A 24,292-nucleotide genomic window follows, 5' to 3' on the forward strand; every position below is an offset into this window, starting at 1 on the left:
TGCTATCAGCTTGGCTGGTCGTTCATACTAATACAATTGGCAGTATTAGGGGGTGGGAAGCTGATGGGTGGGGATCGGACGTTGTGGACAGCGACTCCTACAGGTCGGTTGGTGCGCCTGCGCAGCAGAATCAGTAAGCGACGGGGGCGGCGTGCCCTCCAAACGCAGACCCCCGACGCTGAGAGATCGCGCTGTGCAGGTGAAAAGATGCGACTGCTGCTTCCTCGAGTACCGGAGGGGACACGTGATGTAAGGCTTAGTCCACATTGCAGCCGGCTTGTGGGAGGCATGGCCTAACAACGTTCGAGACAGGGGAGGGTAGAATTGGACGATACGAAATTGGGATGGGAGAAAAAATAGAAATGGGAGAAAAAGTAGATGTGAGCTCTGCTCTCAGTGTATCTCTATGATCTAACTATAGTATGTTAGCTGTGTTCTCACAGTGTATCTCTCTATGATCTAACTAGTCTTATGTGAGCTGTGCTCTCACAGTGTATCTCTATGATCTAACTATAGTATGTAGGCTGTGTTCTCACAGTGTATCTCTATGATCTAACTATAGTCTTATGTGAGCTGTGCTCTCAGTATATCTCTGTATGATCTAACTATAGTATGTGAGCTGTGTTCTCACAGTGTATCTCTATGATCTAACTAGTATGTGAGCTGTGCTCTCACAGTGTATCTTTGTATGATCTAACTAGTCTTATGTGAGCTGTGCTCTCACAGTGTATCTCTGTATGATCTAACTAGTCTTATGTGAGCTGTGCTCTCACAGTGTATCTCTGTATGATCAAACTATAGTTTGGGAGCTGTGCTCTCACAGTGTATCTCTGTATGATCTAACTATAGTCTATGTGAGCTGTGCTCTCACAGTGTATCTCTGTATGATCTAACTATAGTTTGGGAGCTGTGCTCTCACAGTGTATCTCTGTATGATCTAACTATAGTCTGTTAGCTGTGCTCTCACAGTGTATCTCTGTATGATCTAACTATAGTCTGTTAGCTGTGCTCTCACAGTGTATCTCTGTATGATCTAACTATAGTCTGTTAGCTGTGCTCTCACAGTGTATCTCTGTATGAATTAACTATAATCTATGTTAGCTGTGCTCTCCCACAGTATCTCTGTATGATCATCTAACTATAGCCTATGTGAGCTGTGCTCTCAGTGTATCTCTGTATGAATGAACTATAGTCTGTTAGTTGTGTTCTCACAGTGTGTATCTTGTATCTGTGTTCTTCCAGGCGGATGAGGAGAGGAACTACCATATATTCTATCAGCTGTGTGCCTCAGCGCACCTGCCTGAACTCAAGGCTCTGAAACTAAGTAAGGATCTCTTATCACTCACTCACTCACTCACTCACTCACATGAACACCTCTTTGACCTGCTTCTGGTTCTTTTCAGTGAACTGAAGATGTTTTGTTGCAATTTGTAACAATCAATCAAATTGTTTAATATGAATAGTACTATCGAGTAATGAAGGTTAGAGAAGGTTTATTTTTCATCTACTTTCTGACTCTGCCATTAATCTAGCAGGCTGTGCTGAGGATCAGAGCTCCTACTGGGAACCTGCACCTGCTCATCCTGCTCATGACACACACACTCACACTCACACACACACTCACACACACACACACTCTCTCACACACACTCACACTCACTGCTGGCACTGTCACACAGTTGGCATCCACTCTCTTCTTCCTTCTCTCTCTCTCCCTCTCTCCTCTCTCTCTCTCTCTCATATATATACATACACACACCCTTTTCCTGCTGGCTTCCCAGCTCTGTAAATGGAAGGGTTGTCGTGGTAATCGGAGCCTCTTGTTGCTGAGCAACAGTCTATGCTTTACAGGTTCTGCTTCTGTATGTGCCTGAATGAGTTTTTTTCTGATCAGCAGCTTCACTTTTTGAACATTTTGATAATAAAATTCTAACTGGAAGCCACTTAAATGCAAAGGTGAAGATTTATTAAAGAGTCAAATGCTGCACGGAGACTTGCCCTTTTATTGAGTTAGTTTTCATATAAATATTAAATATATATATATATACTGTATATTTAATTATATGCAAAAACGAACTCAGTAAAGGGCTATTTTCCATGCAGTAAAGGCAACTCATTTCAAGCTCAAAGCTCTTCCTCGGGTTGCAATTTCATGATTCCATCCTCAAATTATATATTAATACTTTGAAGGCAAAACAAATCTAAAATGTAAATTTTTTTACTTAATACATGTACTGTATATAAATGAGGTGTTGCTTTGGAAAGAGCTTTGATTTGGTTGAATGTTTTTTGTGGAAGGATATTGGCAGGAATCAAAGCACTGTGTCGACGGCAATTTTCTGTTTGCCCTCTGGTGAGTGTTGTCTCTGTTACTCCCCCAGGCAGCGCCAACGACTTCCTGTTCACCAAGCAAGGGCGAAGCCCCGTCATCGCTGGTGTGGACGACAGCAAGGAACTCTGCAACACGCGTCAAGCCTTCACATTGCTGGGTACACACACACACACACACACACACACACACACACACACACACACACACACCGCTTATCCAGTGGTGTAGTGGTAGTTGAGGTATGTAAACTGAGAACCCGAGGTGGGTATCTTTGACCCTATTATCCAATATAACTTCACTCCAGCAGAACCGCAGTCTTGTACTGTTGGGCCACCAGGCAGCTCCACTGGAGCAGTTGGAGGTTAAGTGCCTTGCCAAAGGGCACCTCAATGGTACCTGTTGAGAGAGAGGTTAGAGCGACATGCATTGAGCGACAGTGTGGAGATGGAAAATATAAAAATGAAGATACATCAGCATCTGGGTGCCAGTTTACTTTAGCCAGTCAGATATTTGTATTCATACAGAAGGCTAGTTATTATATGGTCGACTAGCTATAGTCAGCATCCGTTCATTAAAAGTCATACATTTCTGCTGTGTTCCAAATGATGATGGTGTCCTCCTGTGTGTTTGTGTTCTCTACTGGCAAGGTCTAGAAGTAAATCTTTCTGGACATCTTTGCCAGTTCTCCCAAGTAAAAAAGCTTATTTTGGGATTAGGCTACCGGTATTAGTGTTCGGTTAAGATTAGGTGAATGAAAGTAATTAAAAGATCCTCATATCTATTGTATCAATGTGTGTTTGTGTTTCCCCTCAGGTATCAATGAGTCATATCAGATGCAGCTGTTCAAGGTCCTTGCTGCTATCCTCCATCTGGGCAACGTGGAGATCAAGGACAGAGACGCAGACAGCAGCATCATCCCGGTGAGTAAACAAATATACTACTTACTACAAACTAATAGCTACTATTAACACATTCAGCGCCGGAGCTATATGACTGAATTAGGTCTAGATGGCCAGGACGGGGATATTTGCGAGTGCTTAAAATATATCTTAAATTATGGCTATGGGTCTAATACACCCGTCGCTTATCAATGAGTTGCTTACAGTCAACATGTACAAAACGGATAGTTTTTTCATCTGTACATTTCCGTTTTATATTGAATATGAATATAGTTTAGGTGCTTCTGTGTAATTCCAGGAAAAGACGCGATAATAGCGTTTTCGTGGAATACACTAAACACGTCATTTGTCGCTTGATTTATGAATCGTTTTCAAATGATGATTCAAATGAATGTGTCCTCATGCACGATACAGAAGCGGGCTGAAAAATCGCTTATCCGTGCCTTGATCGGCACCAACAACACACACACACACACACACACACACACACACACACACACACACACACACACACACACACACACACACACACACACACACACACACACACACACACACACACACACACACACACACACACACACACACACACACACACACACACACACGTTGTGATCACTGTGGAAGAAACATCTGATTAACCCAATATTGGTAACATAGAGTCCTTACCTCACATCTGATGTCCTGCAAAAAGATTAACCCAATTCCTGATCGCCATTCCAAATATTGATCGCGTTTATTGATCCAACGTTATATATCCAAAACACATAATCCACAGTGCTCAGAGTGTCCCCAGTCAATGTGGTATAATGATACTGCATGCCCGAGAAGGAAAACCTGGACCGGACTTTTTTTTGTATGCACATCCCCAGCCAATCCAATCCAATGATGTGCAATACCATCCGGGAGACGATAGGCGGCAGTATTTGCCCTTTTGCGAGCTCAGACCCATTCCCAATGATAACATCAGGTTGGATGGATGAAAATGAATGGATATCGCTAATAAAAGAAATAACGATTAAAACCCGACTATACTCATGATTGGCGCTCGAGCGTCGGCGAGTTAACCCGACTATACTCGGGTCTGGCGTCTAATGTGTTAACTACAAATGAATATCTACTACTAACTGCAAACTAATAGCTACTATTAACTACAAACTAATAGCTACTAACTGCAAACTAATACTAACTACAAACTAATAGCTACTATTAACTACAAATGAATAGCTACTACTAACTGCAAACTAATAGCTACTATTAATTACAAACTAATAGCTACTATTAACAAACGAATAGCTACTACTAAATACAAACTAATAGCTACTACTAACTACAAACTAATAGCTACTATTAACTACAAATTAATAGCCACTACTAACTGCAAACTAATAGCTACTACTAACTACAAACTAATAGCTACTACTAGCTACAAACCACTAGCTACTAGGGCTGAGCCCAAACATTCGGACCTTCGTTCGTTACGTTGGCATTCGAATTCTAAATTATTTTGAATAAAAAAAATAGTTTATTTTATATTCTTTTTATGCGTCTATTCATTCTGTTTAAACCAATGGGGGGTTTCTTCACAATTGCAGAGAAAGATTAGGCTACACTAATATTATAGTATTAAAAACTGCTGAGTTATATTCATTAAAGAAAGTTGATTTAAAAAAAAAAAATATTAACTCATTCAGCGCCATTCACGAGAAAAGTCGGGTTAACTCGCCATGCGTTGAGCGCCAATCACGAGAAAAGTCAGGTTTTAATCAGTATTTATTTTATTCGCTATATCCATAAATTTTTCATCCATCCAGCCTGATGTTATCATTGGGAATGGGTCTGAGCTCGCAAAAGGCCAATACCGCCGCCTAACGCCTTCCGGCCGGTATTGCACATCATTGAAATCCCTCCCCCTTGGGCTGTACGCTGATCTAAGAAGTCCGGTCCAGGTTTTCCATCTCGGGCATGCAGTATCGTTATAACTAGGGCTGTCGTGGTATGACATTTTCCCACGTGGTTGTGTGTGTGGCTAATCACCGCAGGATGCGGTGGTACCACACTTCTATAAAAAAACATTTAATAAAAATGTAACTTTTTTTTTAATATAACGGAACGTAAACCAAATGCGTCCACATTTTTATAGGATTCTATCACATTTTCATAACAATAGCACCCTGCGCCGTTTTCATTGAGGTTTCTTACAAATTAACGATGCTTTATCTTGTCCTTTATATGCCGATTATCATTAGAATCTTAAATTGTACCATATGTCCCCCTTTAGACAACATATGTAACGCTACCAGCGCACTTTTGTTAAGATAATTAGTTGGCCATTCTCGGTCGCTATACCGAGGTCGCAGTAATAGTTTAACGCTGTTCAGATCACGTCGGAGAATATAGACCCATCCCAGTGACCTGCGACCTGTGCTAACACTCTTGGGAAATGCAGTGTTGTAGTTCTCAACATTTTCAGCCTTTAATGTTAAACCAATGCTGCCATCTACTGACAACAAAAAAGTGTTGTCTAATCGTCACCTTGAGAGCTACTTCCGTATACAGCGTCGCCCCAAACCCATTCTAGAGATTCCCACTTTTTGCTGGGAGTGGGGCGTGGCCGTATTTGGTCCCAGACAATAAGAGTGGCTGCGATTGGTCACCGTGACGTTATATACCTGTAGAGTGACATGAGAGTTTACCCGCGATCGTGATTAGACAACAATTCTAAGGTCGTAGGAGTCCCGAAACTATTTTAAACATGTTTGATAATCTATCCAACCCTCTCTCTCTCTCAGTGCGTGAGGAGAGATTGGTGCTACAGTAGATTGAGAAGGGGCCGTCTCTCGGAGCAAGATCAAATTAATGAAAGTTTACGGTATATAGAACGGACATTCATACACAGCAACGTGCCACCGAACAAGGTGTGAAACATGAAGCAATATATTTCCCTTGGCATGGAACGGGAAATAGAAATCAAACCATTAGGGACCTGTGATTTACAATAAAGTGCTAAAAACTGAAAAGTGGGTTCTTACATTCTTGACACTAGAACTTTCAAAATAGCGTTAGCATAAAAAAAGCACTTTGTCTCGAGGTTCCACAAGTTGGATCAAAATCCAAACAGGGCTTTTAGGTCGCTTTCACACCAGAGCTGTTTGGTCCGGAATTTGATAGTCCGCTTTTTTGGGTTGGTGTGAATGCGCAGTCGAACTCTAGTGCGGACCAATCACGCAAACTCTAGTCCGCCAAAAAACATAGGTCTCGGTTCGCTTCATCGGACCAAACGCGGACCAAATATAGGAAGTCACCTGATAAACTGTGCATCTTGGGTAGAAGGAAGAAAAAAACACAGCGGCTTATTATTATTATTACCGCGGCGCGCGGCATTCACTGCAAAACAAGCACACTGTAAACATGTCTCCTGATAAACTGTGCATCTTGGGTAGAAGGAAGAAAAAAACACTGCGGTTTATTATTATTATTACCGCGGCGCGCGGCATTCACTGCAAAACAAGCACACTGTAAACATGTCTCGTGGACAGACTTGGGCGAATGATGAAGTGAAAGCCCTGATCGACATATGGGCAGAAGACCAAATAAAACGGCTGCTTGTGGGCACTCACAAAAACAACGAGGTGTACAAGTTGTTTAGCGAGAGGATGGCGGTAATGGGTTATAATTGAACGATGGATCAATGCCACGTCTCTTCTACTATCACGCTTCTTGCGGCTGTTTGTGTTTTCGTGGATTTCACTTCCTGAAGGGGAGGGATTTCCACTCTCCATTGTGTCCAATCGACGAGCGCCCTTTTCGACCACGTGACATTGTTCAGAAAGTTTGGTGCGCTTGACAAATTGCAATGTGAATGCAGACGAACCAAATGACGAATGCAACAATGTTGCAACTTCACCACCAGAACCGCACCGAGTCCACCAAAACTATATGTGAAAGCGCCCTTAGATTGCTCAGAGTGAAAATCGCTGTCTTCGCGTCCGAGTTGTTGTTGTTGGTACTACTGCACATTCTTCAGCTCAATGAAAGTGACGTTGCGTGTCTCCTATCCGTCATGCAGCGCATTAAGGCCCACACCCACCGGCAGCTGTTTTTTCCCTGCAATGGAATATAAATGTTACCATCAATGTATGTTTTTTTATTATTATTATTTTGAATATAGAATATTCGACTACTTAAAGTAACTGCACACTACATCACCCCCAAGTGGAACATGAAAAGCCACGTTCTGCAAACTTTCCCCCACTGTACCAAAATGAACCGTGACTTCAAAACTGAGGTACATACCGGACTGTGGTTTTTGCATACCATTACACCCCTACTGCTAACCACAAACTACTACCTAATGTTAGATTCTGATCAATCGGCCAGTATCACGTCTTCATCTGTTTGGCTTGTGTTATCCTCTCTCTATCCACTCCTCTGCGTTGTGTACTTTTAATGGTCCTGACGTCTCATACAGGGCTCTACAGTGCGACCATATTGCTCGCATATGCCCCTAAAAATATGTGCGTGCGAACATGCAAAATCAAGTACTCGCACGGCGTGCGAGTGGGGCCAGCGAGTGCAGAGTACAGCCTCTCAGTCTCATTCGTCCTTTTTTTCTCCGCTGCGAGAATCGTTAAAAAGCTACAAGTCCCACAGTTCACAGCCGCATAAACGTTCCAATCACAGTAGTTTCCTGTGGTCACGCGACTGGAAACCGAAAGTAATGATCAGCGGCTGCGTCACTGTCTGAGTCAAACAATAATACAGCCATGTCGAAGCCCATTCATTTTTATTTTGCGTGAAAGATACCGGAGAATGAGAAGTCAGGCGAGGCAACTCATGTTACAGAGGTGATGGTTAACGTTAACCAAGATACTGACGCTAGCCAGCATGCTAGCAAAGTTGGCCAAGCTAGCGAGGCTACACCCACTGTAGCACCCAATGTAGCCACTGTAGCTAGCGAAGCTACACCCACTGGAGCCGGAGGGAAGACATACAAATTTAACGTGAATTGGCTAAACATTTCCCCATGGCTAGAGTTCGAAAACAATGTCATGTTTTGTAAATATTGCAAAGTAGGATCGATGCATTGCGATGCATTGTTACACCCCTACAACTGGCCCACTGTGTATGTGTGTACAGCTAACTTGGCTAGCGTTATCAACCGCAGAGGTGGGCAATGGGTCCAGCTGTAGCGCCGGACGGCCAGAGTGCAACGGTGTGACGTCGTAATTGGCAGAATCGACTGTCAATCAATGGTCTACCTGACACGCAAACTACTGTACTGGAGGTGTACAGTATTTCAATAGGCAACCCTGAAAGGATTATTTTTCTAAAAGAGCAACACTAGCTCCCCCCTCTACTGATGGCCCTGGTTGTAAAGCTAGTGTCTCCTTTTTGTTCAATATCACTGCCTTTCTTATTAGGCCCCTAGTTGTTGGCTACAACTTTGCCATAGTAGGCATTAATCACTTAATTAATAGTTCAAATGTCTGTCCCATTCCTGTTTGCACACGCAGATGATACACGCACACAGTGGGCCAGTGACTTTGGTGGTATGTGCTATTGCACAGATGTGTCCCGTTCCCGTTTGCACATGCACGCACAGTACAAATATACATTTATTTTTGAAAAAAAGAAAAAAACTCCGTTACTTGACATATTTTCACTGTGCTCCTAAATATTTTTGGGTGCTCCTAAATTTCTTTGTGTGCTCCTACATTTTTTCATTTAGGAGCACCTGTGCCCCTAGTGAAAAAGGCTAGCGTAGAGCCCTGTCATATACTGGCTGATACAATCTTTATCTCTCCCCGTTAGTGCGATCCGCAAACCATAATAATTCTCCACCTTCGTAAGAATTCGACACTTTGACACAGCGTAATACCTTACAAGGAGAAGCAGTGTTTATTTACATAAACAGAGACCTCATAATCAGATGGGAACCAATTCGTATTGTCCTTGTAAAATCTATTCTAATGATCTTTCGGTGTGTTCAGTCTATCGTCCTTCTGCTATTCAGTCCAATGGTGGTCAGGCCTGGTCGTAGCCAGAACCCTTCTCCCGTTAGCCGAAGCTAATGATGATGTGTCATTCCTCCTCCCCCCCTTTTTAAAAGAGCCATTTTCCCCCCTCCCACAAAATAAAATTTATCTGGAGCTGCAAAACCTATTTACCCTTAAACGGGAACTATTTTACTATTTCTTTCACTATTTGGGCAATTTTACACAATTACTGTGAGTCTATGGAACACCTCCGTAAGGTTTAAAAAATGCATTGTTTTGTATTTCTAATCAAGTACTCAAAAACAGCATTTTTCTACCTCAAGATCTTAAGCCGTTTTGAGGCTGGGCTCTAACCACTGTGTGGCCTGGTGGCAACTGCCACATTATTATGCAGCTAATAAATCTCTGACATCACAGATATGCACATTTTCAGATGACTCAGTTCAGTGAGGGTGAATATTGTGAGAGGAGAATTGGAAGAAAATGTGCCAATATGAGAATTAGAGACATAGATCCTATTAATATAAGTCCACATAGCCAGGAAACAATGCTAAACACTGAAAAAGGCCATTTATAAGATACCGTAATTCCTCTAATAGTAACCCCGGCTTGTATTTGTTTCAACTGTAGCGGGTACCAGGCTTGTATTAGGAGGAGGCCTGTATAAGAGGGAGGCCTATATTTCAAATTTTCAAACGGATCATAATGAATAAATCAACATTTTGTGTCAGTTTGAACCCAGTAAAATGTACTGTGTTCATTTATTGAAACCAAGTACTGTATGAAATAGTAAACAGTGCAATTACAGGTGGTCACTGGTCATTTCAACGTTTTCAAAGTGAAATCAAGTAACTAGCTCAGTATGCAGCTCAGTATATTAGTAACCCGGCTTGTATTAGGAGGCCGGCTTATAATTGCTTAGCTCAAGAGCGCACCCGGCCATTAATAGAGACCCGGCTTGTATTTGAGACCCGGTTACTATTAGAGGAATTACGGTAGTTCCCTTTTAAAATTAAGATAACGGTGTATAACATTGTATATATAGTTATCCCCAAGCATACCCCACATTTAGCATACAACACCTGAAGATTGCATACCCAAAGTCATTTGCGATTTATTATAAGACGGTTTTTGACATTTTATTGCTGTTTTTACCTGTTATAACAAAGGAAAACCTCAAACTCTTATGAAGAGGAGAAAAAAGACTGGCATGTGTGTGACGTATATTTTAGTTGACGAAATCTTTTATTTAATTTCAGTGTCACAGTATCACCTCGATCTCCAAAATAAGAGGTGTTAAAAAGAAAATTAAATGCAGAAAAAGGCTTAGTCTGACCTCTCTCCACGCTACATTAGTGCCAGAGCAGAACAAAGTCGCTACTGCACATGCGCTAACTAAATGTCGCTGCCAAAACGTCCCTGCCAGATCGTCCATGACTGAGTGAGTGACCACAATATGCCATCCATAGCCGCAGGTGGTAGTCTATGCACGTGTAACGGATATGTACCGCGATAGTGTGACTATGTGACTACGGTGCATAGAAGTAAAACTCACTCCCCAGAGGCATCCAAACTGAGTGCTTAGGGAGGAATTCCTTTCTTGGCGCAGCGGTTTGTGATGTCGCCCGCAGTGCGGACGCCCGGGGTTCGACTCCCACTCAAGGCATGGTCGAAGTGTTTAGCAGGTACAGTGTTGTACCGGCGACAGTGGTGCCGTTTGACCCGGATGCCTGAGTGGTGTGAGTTTAGTGAATGTAACGGATATGTACCGCGATAGTGTGACTACGGTACATAGAAGTAAAACTCACCCCCCAGAGGCATCCAAACTGAGCGCTTGGGGAGGAATTCCTTTCTTGGCGCAGCGGTTTGTTATGTCGCCCGCAGTGCGGACGCCCGGGGTTCGACTCCCACTCAAGGCATGGTCGAAGTGTTTGGCAGGTACAGTGTTGTACCGGCTACACACGCCATGGGAAAAACTACTACTTATCAACTACAAACTAACTATAAGTAACTACAAACTACTAGCTAGCACTAACTTAAAAGCCCCTTGCTATTAAAGGGGTAGTTCACCCAAAATAATACAAACGGAGCCACAAACTGAGAGCCAGAGAACAGAGTGCCATTCAGCTCCATTGTATTGGAGTGAAGGTAGATATCTATATAACTAGGCAAATCACACCAAAGCTATGTGGAAGAATAGATGGCATTCTGAGTAAGAGGAATTCTTTTTTATGATTATTTTTTATTTTTTAATGACCGTATTGGCCCAAATATATATATACTGTATATATTTTTTACTCTAATCTCAGTCAAACGGCATTGTGCTTGTAAACAGTTTCTTGGTATCTGTGACCTTCAACACTAGTTCGGGTTCCAAGATTTTCCTGTGAAACCAGCAACACCCAGTTTCTCCTTCTCCCCCTCAGCCCAACAACAGGCACTTGACGGCATTCTGCGAGCTAGTGGGCGTGGCCTACCAGGACATGACTCATTGGCTGTGCCACAGGAAGCTGAAGACAGCCACAGAGACCTACATCAAGCCCCTCACCCGTATCCATGCTACCAACGCCAGAGACGCGCTGGCCAAACATATCTATGCCAAGCTCTTCAACTGGATAGTGGAACACGTCAACAAGGCCCTGGTCACCAACTACAAACAGCACTCCTTCATTGGGGTCCTCGACATCTACGGGTGTGTGTGCACGTTTGTGTTTAGGCAAAGAGGTTGTATGTTTCACAAAAAGATTGTGCAGCCATTATAAGCTATGGGAATAACTGTACTACTGTAGCTCTAGAGAGTAGCACATGGCCTTCATGTGACATCAATTAAAAACGTTGGTTTAAAAGTTGTTAAACGATCATATACCATTTTTTTATACTTTCCTTGAATGTGCCTTGCTTTTGGTTGCTAATCCAATTTTTTGCGATATTCTTTTCATATTTATTTCACAGGACTATTTTATTAACCTCTTAACTGGCAACGGCCCATGAGGACGATTTTCCCACCGGTGCGACGTGCCACTTTGCCGACCTCTAGCGGCTCGGGTGTGCATATTCTTTAATACAATATATATAACGAATTAAAGCCCTATTTGTTGCCTGTCTATTCAGGTGACAAAATCCATTCAGTGGTTCTCGAGTTACATGCCGATATGTGAGGCGTGCGCCAAAGTCTTTAGCAGACTTTAAATTTTTTCGAATACCACTCCTGACTCCTGACCCTCTAGCTCCGTCAATCATTTGGCGATCTCGAAAATTATTGAACAGGTTTGTAACCAATGAGTGTGGCATTCCAATGATGCCCGACTTGCGGATAAGTGAATTGGGGATCTAGGTGAAAAGTCACGAGCGAAAACGGGAAGTAAAAAATATGCAGAATGCATTGGAGTCTATGAGAAAATGGAAACCTGCAGACCTTTTTTTTCCACATTTTACCAAAATTGCTCTCACTCATTTCTGAACGGATTGTTGTGAAATTTGGACATGTACTACACAAGACTTCAGGCTATGGACCCAGGGTGTCTTTTCAGCCATAGCAATTATTTTGGAAATATACTTTGAATATACAAGTTCAACTCGAGTTCAGACCTCTGTTACTCTATTTCATTAGCACTAAAAGTGAACTTTCTTTATTGTATCAGAAACTTCAGAATGTTATCTTTCAAAAGAGACCAGGCTCATGCTAGTATAAAGTATAGTATTTTGGTTTGCAAAAAAAGTATGCAGTCCTCAAGTTCAAGTTAAAAAATTGCCACTTTTGGGGGCACCAGTTAAGAGGTTAACAGGCACCCAGAAAAGTGGCAATTCTTTTTCTTGAACTTGAGGACTCTATACTTTTTTATGCAAAGCTTAGCTGTATAGTTTATACGTATAGCACATGCATGAGCCTGGTCTCTTCAGAAATGGGTCTTTGAGAGAGATCCCGGTAAACCGTGCAAAAAAATAAAAAGCTCTCCAAAATCCATTTCCTCATCCACGCCCGTTCATTCTGAAGTGTGATTCCTTCTCGTTTTTGCTCGTCAACTTTCACCTACTTACTGTATTTTCACCCCTCCCACATGGGGTATCGTTGGAAAGGTACACTCATTGGCTACAGCGCTGACTAATCATTTTCACCATCAGTGGATGATTGGCAGTTCTGGAGTGTCGGCAGTCCGGGGTGGTCATCTCACGCACGGCGCGTAAAAAGACGTTTGCCTTTATACGTGCCAGTGCATGTTAAGAGGTTAAGGGCCATGCTTAACCAGTGTCCATGCAACTGGCCATTTGGTTATTAGTTGACTAAATATGTATTAGTCATGGAAAGTCATCAGCTATTTAACTATTAATCCCCTCTCTTCCTATCCTCCCTTCTACCAGGTTTGAAACGTTTGAGATCAACAGCTTTGAGCAGTTCTGTATCAACTACGCCAATGAGAAACTTCAGCAGCAATTCAATATGGTGAGCAGCTTTGGTGTGTGTTTCCGTGTTTACTAGGGCTGACCTTCGAATTTATTTTTGGCATTCGAAGCTTCGGGGGCCGCTTTGAGATAAAAAAAATATATATTACCGTAATTTTGTTTATTTTATTTTTTCATTTTAATGTTGTGGGACTTGTACAGCACTTTGTTCAACTTTGTCAGTGCTGTAAAGTTTAAATCTTAGACAAACGAAACACTTTGCTTTCATGAAATATTGTAAGCCGTCATTTGAGGCTTTAGGCTTTGTGTCCACCGGGGACGTTTTTTTCAAGACGGACCGTTTTGAAAAGCAAAAAAAAAAATCTCAGAGCGCTTTCCTGAGTCTCGCGACTGCCGCGGCTCCGCCACTTACTCGATGTTGATTGGTCGGTCGAAAAAAGTTACCTTGATGAGCGCCGCTCCTCTCCAAAAGTTTAACTAGTTTCAACCTTAGGCGCTGGGAGCACTCAGCCCAAAAACGCCAGCTGCAGAGAGCGCTAAAACGCGAGGCGCGGCGCTGGGAAAAGGAGCGCGCCTGTCGCGTCTGTAGCATAGAAATGAATGACAGAAAGTAGCTGACAACTCATAAAATGTCCCCGGTCGACACGGGCCCTTATACAGTAAAAGCAGCACAATGAACACAAATCTGTCAGTGCCGAGTCCGACCTCATCTCAAATAACAAAACGGCATTGCTTGTTGTAGTTAACAAAGAGAGGCAGAGTTGATTTTGCAAAAAGAAAAAAAAAGGAAAAATTGAATATATATATAAATATATGTTTAATATATTCAAATTTTATTTTCCTATTCGAATCCCATGCCCATCGAACGAAGCTTCGAAGTATTTAAGACAGCCCTAGTGTTTACTGTTAAACCTGTTGAACTTCATGCTCTGTTGAGATATGACATTTTGGCTTGATGTTGAAACTTGATGTCAAACACTGAAACTGAGAAGAATGGCTTTAAAGTCTATTGACTGTCCAGCCAAATGTGTTATTGGTAAGCCGTTAAGAACACGGGTGCACACCAGTCTTCTCTCCGACTTACGACTGCCTTTCCGTGTTGTACTGTAGCTACGAAGAAATCTCTGAAAAGAAACTGTTCGATCATGCCAAAATCAGCCCGAGAAGTTTGCAAGTGAAGTTATAAAGACATTTGTTCGTGAGGGCGGCTGGGTGGCGCAGTGGATTAAGCGCTCGTCACCAACGCGAGAGACACTGGTATCGAATCCGGCTGTCATACTGGCTCAATTGGCAGAGTCAGCGGGAGGGAAGCCGGTGGGTGGTAATCTGGTCGTTGTAAACGGCGACTCCTACAGGTCGGTCAGGGTGCCTGCACAGCGAGGAAGAGAGATGGTGAGGGTAGTGTGAGCCTCCCACACGTTACACCTCACCAATGAGAGTCCGCGCTGGCAGGTGAAAAGAAGTGGCTGGCTGACTCTGCATGTATCGGAGGGGACATGTGATAGTATCTATCAACCCTCCCTAGACCGACCAGTGGGGGGCACATGCGAGCAACGACCAGGAAGGGGAGGGGGGGAATTGGCATGACTAAAATTGGGATGGGAGAAAAACACAGAAAAACAGGAGGAGAAAAAGTGGATAAAAAAAATACTTTTGTTCGTAACATGAGGACCAATGTGTATAACCCGCGTGTGTGTGTGTAGCATGTCTTCAAGCTGGAGCAGGAGGAGTACATGAGAGAACAGATCCCCTGGACTCTGATAGACTTCTACGACAACCAGCCCTGCATCAACCTCATAGAGGCCAAGATGGGCGTTCTGGACCTGCTGGACGAGGAGTGCAAGGTACACACACACACACACACACACACACCTACACACCTACACGCACACGCTGTCCCCGAAGCCTGTTTTTGGAATTCAAACGTTGTCAGGGCGAATTTCTTTTTAAGATAAAAAAAAGAATAAAGTTTCTAAAAAGAAAAAATGTTTTTTTTATAGATATCCTCAAACTAAATCCTCAATTTGAATAAAGTGATTCATCTGATTTAAATTAGTTTTTTTTTTTTTTATTAAATCAACTTTCTTTAATGAATATAACTAATCAGTTTTTAAGGGCGGCTACGTGGCGTAGTGGACAAGGCACTCGCCACGAAATCTGGAGACGCTGGGCTTGCCTGTTCGAGCCCAGCGCTCCACATTTGCTTTCAGTTTAGCTGGTCGTCCGTACTAATACACATTGGCCGTATTAGGGGGTGGGAAACTGATGGGTGGGGATCGGGCGTTGTGGACAGCGACTCCTACAGGTTGGTTGGTGCGCCTGCGCAGTAGAATCAGGAAGTGTCGGGGGCAGCGTGAGCCTCCCACGCGTTACTCCTCGCCACTGAGAGATCGAGCTGCGCAGGTGAAAAGATGCGACTGCTGTTACCTCAAGTACCGGAGGGGACTTGTGCTATGTATGACTTAGTCCACATTGCAGCCGGCTTGTGGGAGGCAAGAAACAGCGTTCGTGACAGGGGAGGGTTGAATTGGATGATACGAAATTGGGATGGGAGAAAATATAGAAAAATAGGAGAAAAAGTGGACCCAAAAAAAACGAATCAGTTTTTAATACTATAATATTAGTGTAGCCTAATCTTTATCTGCAACTGTGAAGAAAAAACCCATTGGTTTAAACAGAATGAATAGACTCATAAATAAAAAAATATATATAAAAAAAAAAGTATACAAAATTCGAATAATTTTTTATTCGAATGCCAACGTAACGAACGAAGGTCAGAACGTTCATCCTGGGACCGAATATAAAAATAATAACAATAAATACAAAATAGAAAGTCTGGTAAGCATGTTGGTGGTAAATTGGTGTGGCTACCGCTTTGGGCCAATCAGTGACAACAATTGCAATTTCTATGATGTTGAAGAAAAAAGTGGTAAATGTAGATAGATGGGTGAGTAGATGGATGGATAGATACTGTATAATCTACTTTGCCCCATCAGTGCATATTCCAACGCAGCGTGTCCAGTCGATTCCATTGGACCTCATGAAGGCATTAATCAAATGAAAGGTTTCTTCTCCTGTTGTTCGGGTAACAAGGGCAGACAGAACAAAACATCCTCCTTCACGGTTCCTTCAAAAAGGTAACAAATGTACACCTAGTAGAAAAGTCTTTTCTACTACGTATACACCTTTTTCACTGCACTCCTGCAATATATTCCCTACTTGAAAAACGAACAAGGCAATATGACAGATGACCTGCGCTCTCTATCCGCGGATCTCCGCAAAACGTTTGAACTACAACCGCATCATATTACAAGACTCTATTTGATGGTGAGTCTACCAGTGTGAACACGGACACAGATTCCATGGAGAGACTACTCAAGAATCTCACTATCCGTGAGACCAAACAGTACCTACATGCTGTCACACTGAGTGACTACCTACGGAACAAGATTATCCCGAGAGGACTACATATTCAGCACCAGCGCTTGGACTCAACAGTCCCACTTTCTGTTATCACTGGTGTGAGATTCTCAATAAATGCTCTTTGGACCTGATGGCACTGGTTATAGAAGAAACCATTGATCTCATTAACAAACTAAAGGCCACTGTACTACCAGACAATGCTACGTTTGTCACTTTAGATGTGACTAGTCTGTACACCAACATCCCACATGATGGTGGGATTGAAGCGGCACGCACCTCTCTGAGCCTCAGACCCGAGACTGATAAACCCAGTACTACCTGCATATGTGACCTAATGGAAACTGTACTGACCAACAATTACTTTAAGTTCAAATCAGATCACTATCTTCAAACCAAGGGTACGGCCATGGGGAGTACTATGGCCCCCAACTATGCTAATCTGTACATGGGTCAGTTTGAGAATCAATATATATTGGACCCTGTTGCTAAAAAAAAAAGTCCAGACATATTGATATATCAGTGCTACATAGATGATATTTTCATTATTTGGACAGGGAGTGAAGAGTCACTGGAGGCATTTCATAAATATCTCAACGCAGCTAACTCCAATTTGAGCTTCACTCTGGAGGCCAGCTCCAGCAGCATCAGTTTCTTGGATGTTTTGGTCATCAAGGAGGGGAACACTATCCATACAGATTTATTTCGCAAGCCTACTGACGGAAACACTTTACTACGGGGTGACAGTTTCCATCCCACCCACCTCATTAAGAGCCTCCCGGTCAGCCAGTTTCACCGAGCCAGGAGAATCTGCAGCCTTGATAGTCTATATCCGAGACCGTCCACAGACCTGAGCAGGAGATTCCAGGAGAGAGGGTATCCTACAGAATGGATAGACAAAGCTGCTAACCGCTTTGATGTGGCCACACAGGACGAATGCCTACAACCTAGCATTAGACCCACTAAGGACCAGTCCCTGCTGTGCTGCACTACATATTCTCCTGTAGGTTTTGAATTCACTAAGATCCTACATAAACACTGGCACATCATCAACTCTGATCCCAAACTCCAATCTGTCTTCAAGGAACCTCCCACTGTAGTTTACAAACGCCCCCCCAACCTGAGAAACCAACTAGTGAGATCCTACAGCCCACCCACGGCTCACAGACCCACGTTCCTAGATAACACCCCGGATGGGAACTACAAGTGTGGTAACTGTGCACAGTGTGGGTATACTATTAAGAGCAAGACCTACACACATCCACTTAATGGTAAAACCCTCAGAGTCCGTGGCTTCATCACCTGTAGCTCCACTCATGTCATCTACCTAATAAAATGTCCATGTGGCCTGAGCTATGTAGGCAAAACCAACCGGCAACTCAAAACACGCATCAGCGAACACCGCAGCAACATCAGATGTGGTGATGAACATAACCCGGTTGCAGTACACTTTAGACAGGCAGGACACAACATCAGCACATTAAGATACACAGGCATTGAAAAGGTAGAGAGACCAGCGAGAGGCGGAGACCATGGCAAACTACTTTTACAGAGAGAGACCTACCATATACACTTATTATATATTTTCTTCTCTATTTTGCATGTGAAGGTGTGTTACATCTAACTACTAACTACCGTACTACTGTTATTGTAACTATGTACCGTATGTTCTGGCACTTGAGCTGCAGTATGTTTTGTAAATTTGTAGCCTATAGGCTAATTGATTTGAACCTTGACCTGGTTCAACCTTGACCCCTAATATGTATGTATATATACCCCACCCCTTTTAACATGTTGGTGACACTTGACAAAGGCCACAGGCCGAAACGTTGTGTTAAAGTAAATTAAACTTGGGAACACGGCAGACGGTGTGCTGACTTTTTTTCCACAACCTAACGAATGTACACCAACAGATTAGCCAGATTTGCCACATCAGTGGACTCATCTACTTCGAGAGAATAAAACTCACTGTTATTCACGTGACTGACTAATGTAGCCAGGATGTTTTCGGACATTGTATCGATGCGTTGTGATAGTGTTGTTGGACACCGGGATCATATCCAATTTTTGGCTTCTTTCTCTCCAATCATGCATTCAACCATATCTTTGGCAACTGGCTCACGTCTTCCACAAGTGTGTGAGGTAGCCCCTTTTTAGCAATTCTGTAACAAGCGAGATAAGAAGCCTTTAGTGCCTTTTGGTAGCTCCACCTGAATGAAACTGGATTTAATTTTGTCTGACTTTCAAGTCCTTTTGAAAAAGTGGCGACGTAGATATGAGGGCTTCATGCTGCTGTTAGATCCACACTGGGGGTCTGGGTTAGGTATGGGCGTGAGTAATCAATTACTCGTAGCTATGAGAAAAAAGAAAAGAAAAAAATCGAAATGATTAATAATTATGAAAAAAATTATATTATTATTATAATTTTTTACATATTTTTTCACATGTATGTGTAAGATTATCCCTTTTCGAGTAATACGCGATCACTCGGGTATAGCATGCGATCAATCGATCTGGATTTTTCCTTCAAATGACCATCCCTAGTCTGGGTGTAGGACGTCACTGCACATCACACACTGGGGGTCTGGGTGTAGGACGTCACCGCACATCACACACTGGGGGTCTGGGTGTAGGACGTCACCGCACATCACACACTGGGGGTCTGGGTGTAGGACGTCACCGCACATCACACACTGGGGGTCTGGGTGTAGGACGTCACCGCACATCACACACTGGGGGTCTGGGTGTAGGACGTCACCGCACATCACACACTGGGGGTCTGGGTGTAGGACGTCACCGCACATCACACACTGGGGGTCTGGGTGTAGGACGTCACCGCACATCACACACTGGGGGTCTGGGTGTAGGACGTCACCGCACATCACACACTGGGGGTCTGGGTGTAGGACGTCACCGCACATCACACACTGGGGGTCTGGGTGTAGGACGTCACCGCACATCACACACTGGGGGTCTGGGTGTAGGACGTCACCGCACATCACACACTGGGGGTCTGGGTGTAGGACGTCACCGCACATCACACACTGGGGGTCTGGGTGTAGGACGTCACCGCACATCACACACTGGGGGTCTGGGTGTAGGACGTCACCGCACATCACACACTGGGGGTCTGGGTGTAGGACGTCACCGCACATCACACACTCGGGAACTGGGTGTAGGACGTCACCGCACATCACACACTGGGGGTCTGGGTGTAGGACGTCACCGCACATCACACACTGGGGGTCTGGGTGTAGGACGTCACCGCACATCACACACTGGGGAACTGGGTGTAGGACGTCACCGCACATCACACACTGGGGAACTGGGTGTAGGACGTCACCGCACATCACACACTGGGGAACTGGGTGATCCACATCACCGATCCAAGTGAAGCCCAGACACCGATCATTTTCATCATATTTCCTTTTTCTTTTTCCAGTCTGTCGCCCAGTCTCGTTGTCTTTTTTACCCCGTTTTCTTGATGGAGGGCCGGGCTGTTGTGTCTGTGCTCCACACACACCCTTTTCTCTTCCTCCCTTGTCACTGTCATCACTCTCTGTCTCCACTACAACACTGCTCTCCGCTTCTCTCACCTCCAATTCCTCCTGTCCTCTTTCATTAACTTTAGATTTACCACCTGACAGTTTCCCTGTTTTTAGCCAGTTCTGCATGTTATGTGTGCCACAATAATAGCGCACCGGTCCCGGCCGTGCGCCCATATGGCCTTTTTGGCAGGAAGTTAAGTGCATTTTGGGTACATATTTTTTTTCTTTTCTTTTTTATATTATTAAAACGTACGTTTTTAATTATAACGTTTCTTGAATTTCATGATTTACACAGTGAAAATCCCCATTTGAGGGGAGCTCCCGTAGCTCACCGCATATCTCGGCGCTATTTCTGCGTCGGGGAAAACCGTGCTCGTCACGGATCTGGGGGACACGAGTTCGATTCCCGGACCCGCCGTCATTTCTCAGAATGTCTTCCCCTGCTCTACATCCCATTTCAACCTGTTTCTGTCGGTCATGCTTGACCAGAAAAGCGATAAACGCTAAAAAATAAAGTTTAAAAAAAAAAAAAAAAAAAATCCCCATTTGAAATAATGTATATTAGTTATATTTATTAGTAAAATAATAACACCATAGCACCGCCATTAGCCTTTTCATGTCACGCACCCCCGGCCTAGAGGGTGCTCATGCGCACCACTGTTTGGGAACCACTGCTGTAGATAGATGGATCAGAGAGAGTAAAGTGCGGAGTGCATGTGGGTTGTACGGTAGAGATAGATATATAGATACAGTAGATAGATATATGGATCAGAATACAGAACCGAGTACATGTGGGTTGTATGATAGATAGATTGATAGATATATAGATGGATGGATCAGAGTACAGTGCAGAGTGCATGTAGGTTGTACGATAGATATATATATAGATAGATAGATACAGTCAGTGGCGTAACTTTGTTCCTAGCGGTGGGGGGGGGACATATTAGGGGGCGAGGTCAGTGACGTCGCGGGGGGCGGGGGGGGGGGGGTAGGTATTTTTTTTTTCTAATACCAGGTGTGCAATACGCATTTTCCCAGGCGGTGGCGCCTCTTGTAAGATGTGGTCATCGTGGAGCCAGGGCTTGTCCAGCTGCACGTCCGCTAATTTAATATAATGATACTAGTGAAAAATGTTTAACTCTGTCAAAATAAACGAGCTGCATAGGCATAATAAACTGTAAGCGACATATACATGTTTGCACTGTCTTTTTTCTATTATAAAGTGCCTCTCGAGACTCTGGTGCATAACGCATAACAGATCAGTCATTTGATTGTAATGCAGGTGCTCGCATTATAAATCGAATGTATTATTATTATTATAACGCATGAACAGATCAGTAGGGTGGTCATTTGATTTCCGGCACCTCGGCGGGTGTATTAGAAATCGAATGTATTATTATTATTATTATTATTATAACATATAAACAGATCAGTAGGGTGGGCATTTGATTTGTAGCACCTCGGCGGGTGTATTATATATCGAATGTATTATTATTATTAAAACACAACTCACCATAATGCAGCCCTGCCCATTGTTTCGGATCCTCCAAAATCCCAACTTTGAAACATGTCCTTGTCAAATGTCCACTCTCGTTGAATGCAAGAACGCTACGACGGGGACGTCTCTCAATGTCGTGCCTTTATTTTTCAATATTCACTAGTATTCGGACAACAGCCGCACACTTCCAAATCGCTTACCTTACCTGTCGGGTCTGCTCGAGTCAAGGGTCCAGGACTCCTGCGTTAGAATGGGCGACAGGCAGCTATCCACTTCCCTCTGCAATTCGTTCCCTGCATACATCGCAGAGACGCCGACATGCAAAAGGTATTCGACCACCCTCCCGGGGGCTCGGATAGTTCTTGTAACTGCCTCCGTGTTCAAGTTTAAGTTAAGTATGATGTCATAGTCCGGCTGGCTTGTTCGCCATCCGCCAGGGAAACCGCAGATATATCCCTTTACTGCGAATTGAGAACGTCCCAAAAACTATTCCAGGCCGCTATTTCTTACCAACGGATTTCCAGTTCCGCGTTGACGCTTCCAGGCCGCGTCTATTCGAATCCCAACTGGTTCATGAGTCGGCTACACGCTGCTTTAATAACACTGCATTATCGAGACAGCGCCCCTATGACTTTGAGGATCTGGCAATGAATTCCAAGAGTAGGGTAAATCTGCAGTGCCGCGTCGCGTCACCGTTTATTATCATGTAACATTGTTTTTGGACGGTAAAAATGTGCGGGGGACAATAACTGCCTTCTGAAAACATGCAGGGGACATGTCCCCCGTGTCCCCCCCCATAATTACGCCCCTGGATACAGTGTTTCCCCTACCATTGCCTTGGCGGGCGGGGAGGATGGCCAGATAATGTTGATATTTAAACTTTCAATTATTATACAGAGAGAAGCTTTAGCAAGTACAAAACACTGCTGACCGACAAAAGAGAATCCCTCACTGAGGAAAACACAAAGGCCTAACCATCATGTATCACAATGGTGATGTCAGCCAGAGATGGGGGAGAAGCATGAACCTTTAAAGGACATCTCTTTGACACTGGTTGTAAATAGTTATGAGTGTTGTATGTGCCTCCCTGTATTGTAAATAGTTCATATGTGTGTTGTCACTACTGTATGTATAATTGTAAATACGTTTATTTATGTGTTCTAATAGACCTAATTTATGTGCAATTGTTTCATTTCAGCTCAGTGTAGATTCAGATTCAGATTACTTTATTCACCATATTGTATATACAAATGGAACGTGATTCGACATTACAGTGCATGATTTTTTTTCACAAATAGGAATAAACATAATAATAAATAAATAAGTCCGAAACAGGACCAACAGTGAGACAACAATAAGACTGTAAAGTGCAGTGGTTGGGGACATGGATACAGTGCAGCACAGTTCAAGTCCAGAGGTCCAGCCCTAGCAGCTCGCCATAGAGGGGGGGAGCAGGGGGACACCTGACTCGTTTACCAGGCGAGCTGCTGAGGGGAAGAAACTTAGTCTATGGCGGGACTTTAATGTCTTGGGCAGCCGTAGCCGCCTGCCGTGGGGGAGCATGATGAAGAGGCCGTGACCCGGGTGGGCGGGGTCTGCCATGATCTTCCTCGCCCTCCTCAAGGCCCTGGTGGAATGTAGGGACTCGAGGGAGGGAAGGGGGCAGCCGCTCACCCTCTCCGCTGATCGTATCACCCGCTGCAGCTTGGCCTTGTCCCTGACCATGGCTGCAGAGAACCAGGTGATGATGGTGAGGATGGACTGGATGATGGCGGTGTAAAACTGGACCATCATAGTCCTCTGCAGCCTGAACTTCCTCAGCTGACGTAGGAACATCCTCTTCCGGGCCTTTTTGTTGAGAGCGATGGTGTTCAGCTCCCATTTCACGTCCCGGGAGAGTGTCATGCCGAGGAAGCGGCAGGACTCCACAGAGGCCACCGAGGTGCCTCCCAGAATGATCGGGGTGGGGGGGGCTGCCTTCTGCCTGAAGTCCACTACCATCTCCACTGTTTTCTGGGCGTTGAGGTCCAGGTTGTTGCAGCTGCACCAGCTCTGCAGCCTCTTGATCTCCCTCCTGTAGGCAGACTCATCCCCCCTGGATACGAGACCCACCAGGGTGGTATCGTCCGCAAACTTCAGGAGTTTGACCGAGGGGTGCAGAGAGACGCAGCTGTTGGTGAACAGGGAGAATAGTA

The 24,292-nt window shown here is 44.0% G+C and overlaps 1 protein-coding gene across 2 annotated transcripts in view; it reads left to right on the forward strand.

Moving 5' to 3' along the window:
- The window catches only part of myo5aa (myosin VAa), a 227,639-nt gene that overhangs the window by 115,683 nt on the left and 87,664 nt on the right, over positions 1-24,292 (forward strand). For both annotated transcript variants that reach the window (XM_084337837.1, XM_084337836.1), the window contains exons 7-12: positions 1,243-1,324; positions 2,382-2,489; positions 3,146-3,252; positions 11,657-11,922; positions 13,590-13,671; positions 15,335-15,475. In XM_084337837.1, the coding sequence (XP_084193963.1) occupies positions 1,243-1,324; positions 2,382-2,489; positions 3,146-3,252; positions 11,657-11,922; positions 13,590-13,671; positions 15,335-15,475 (786 nt within the window). The remainder of the gene's footprint in view (positions 1-1,242; positions 1,325-2,381; positions 2,490-3,145; positions 3,253-11,656; positions 11,923-13,589; positions 13,672-15,334; positions 15,476-24,292) is intronic.

Source organism: Notolepis coatsorum, assembly GCF_963971535.1.
Source record: "Notolepis coatsorum genome assembly, chromosome: 20".
Classification (NCBI taxonomy): Eukaryota; Metazoa; Chordata; class Actinopteri; order Aulopiformes; family Paralepididae; genus Notolepis; species Notolepis coatsorum.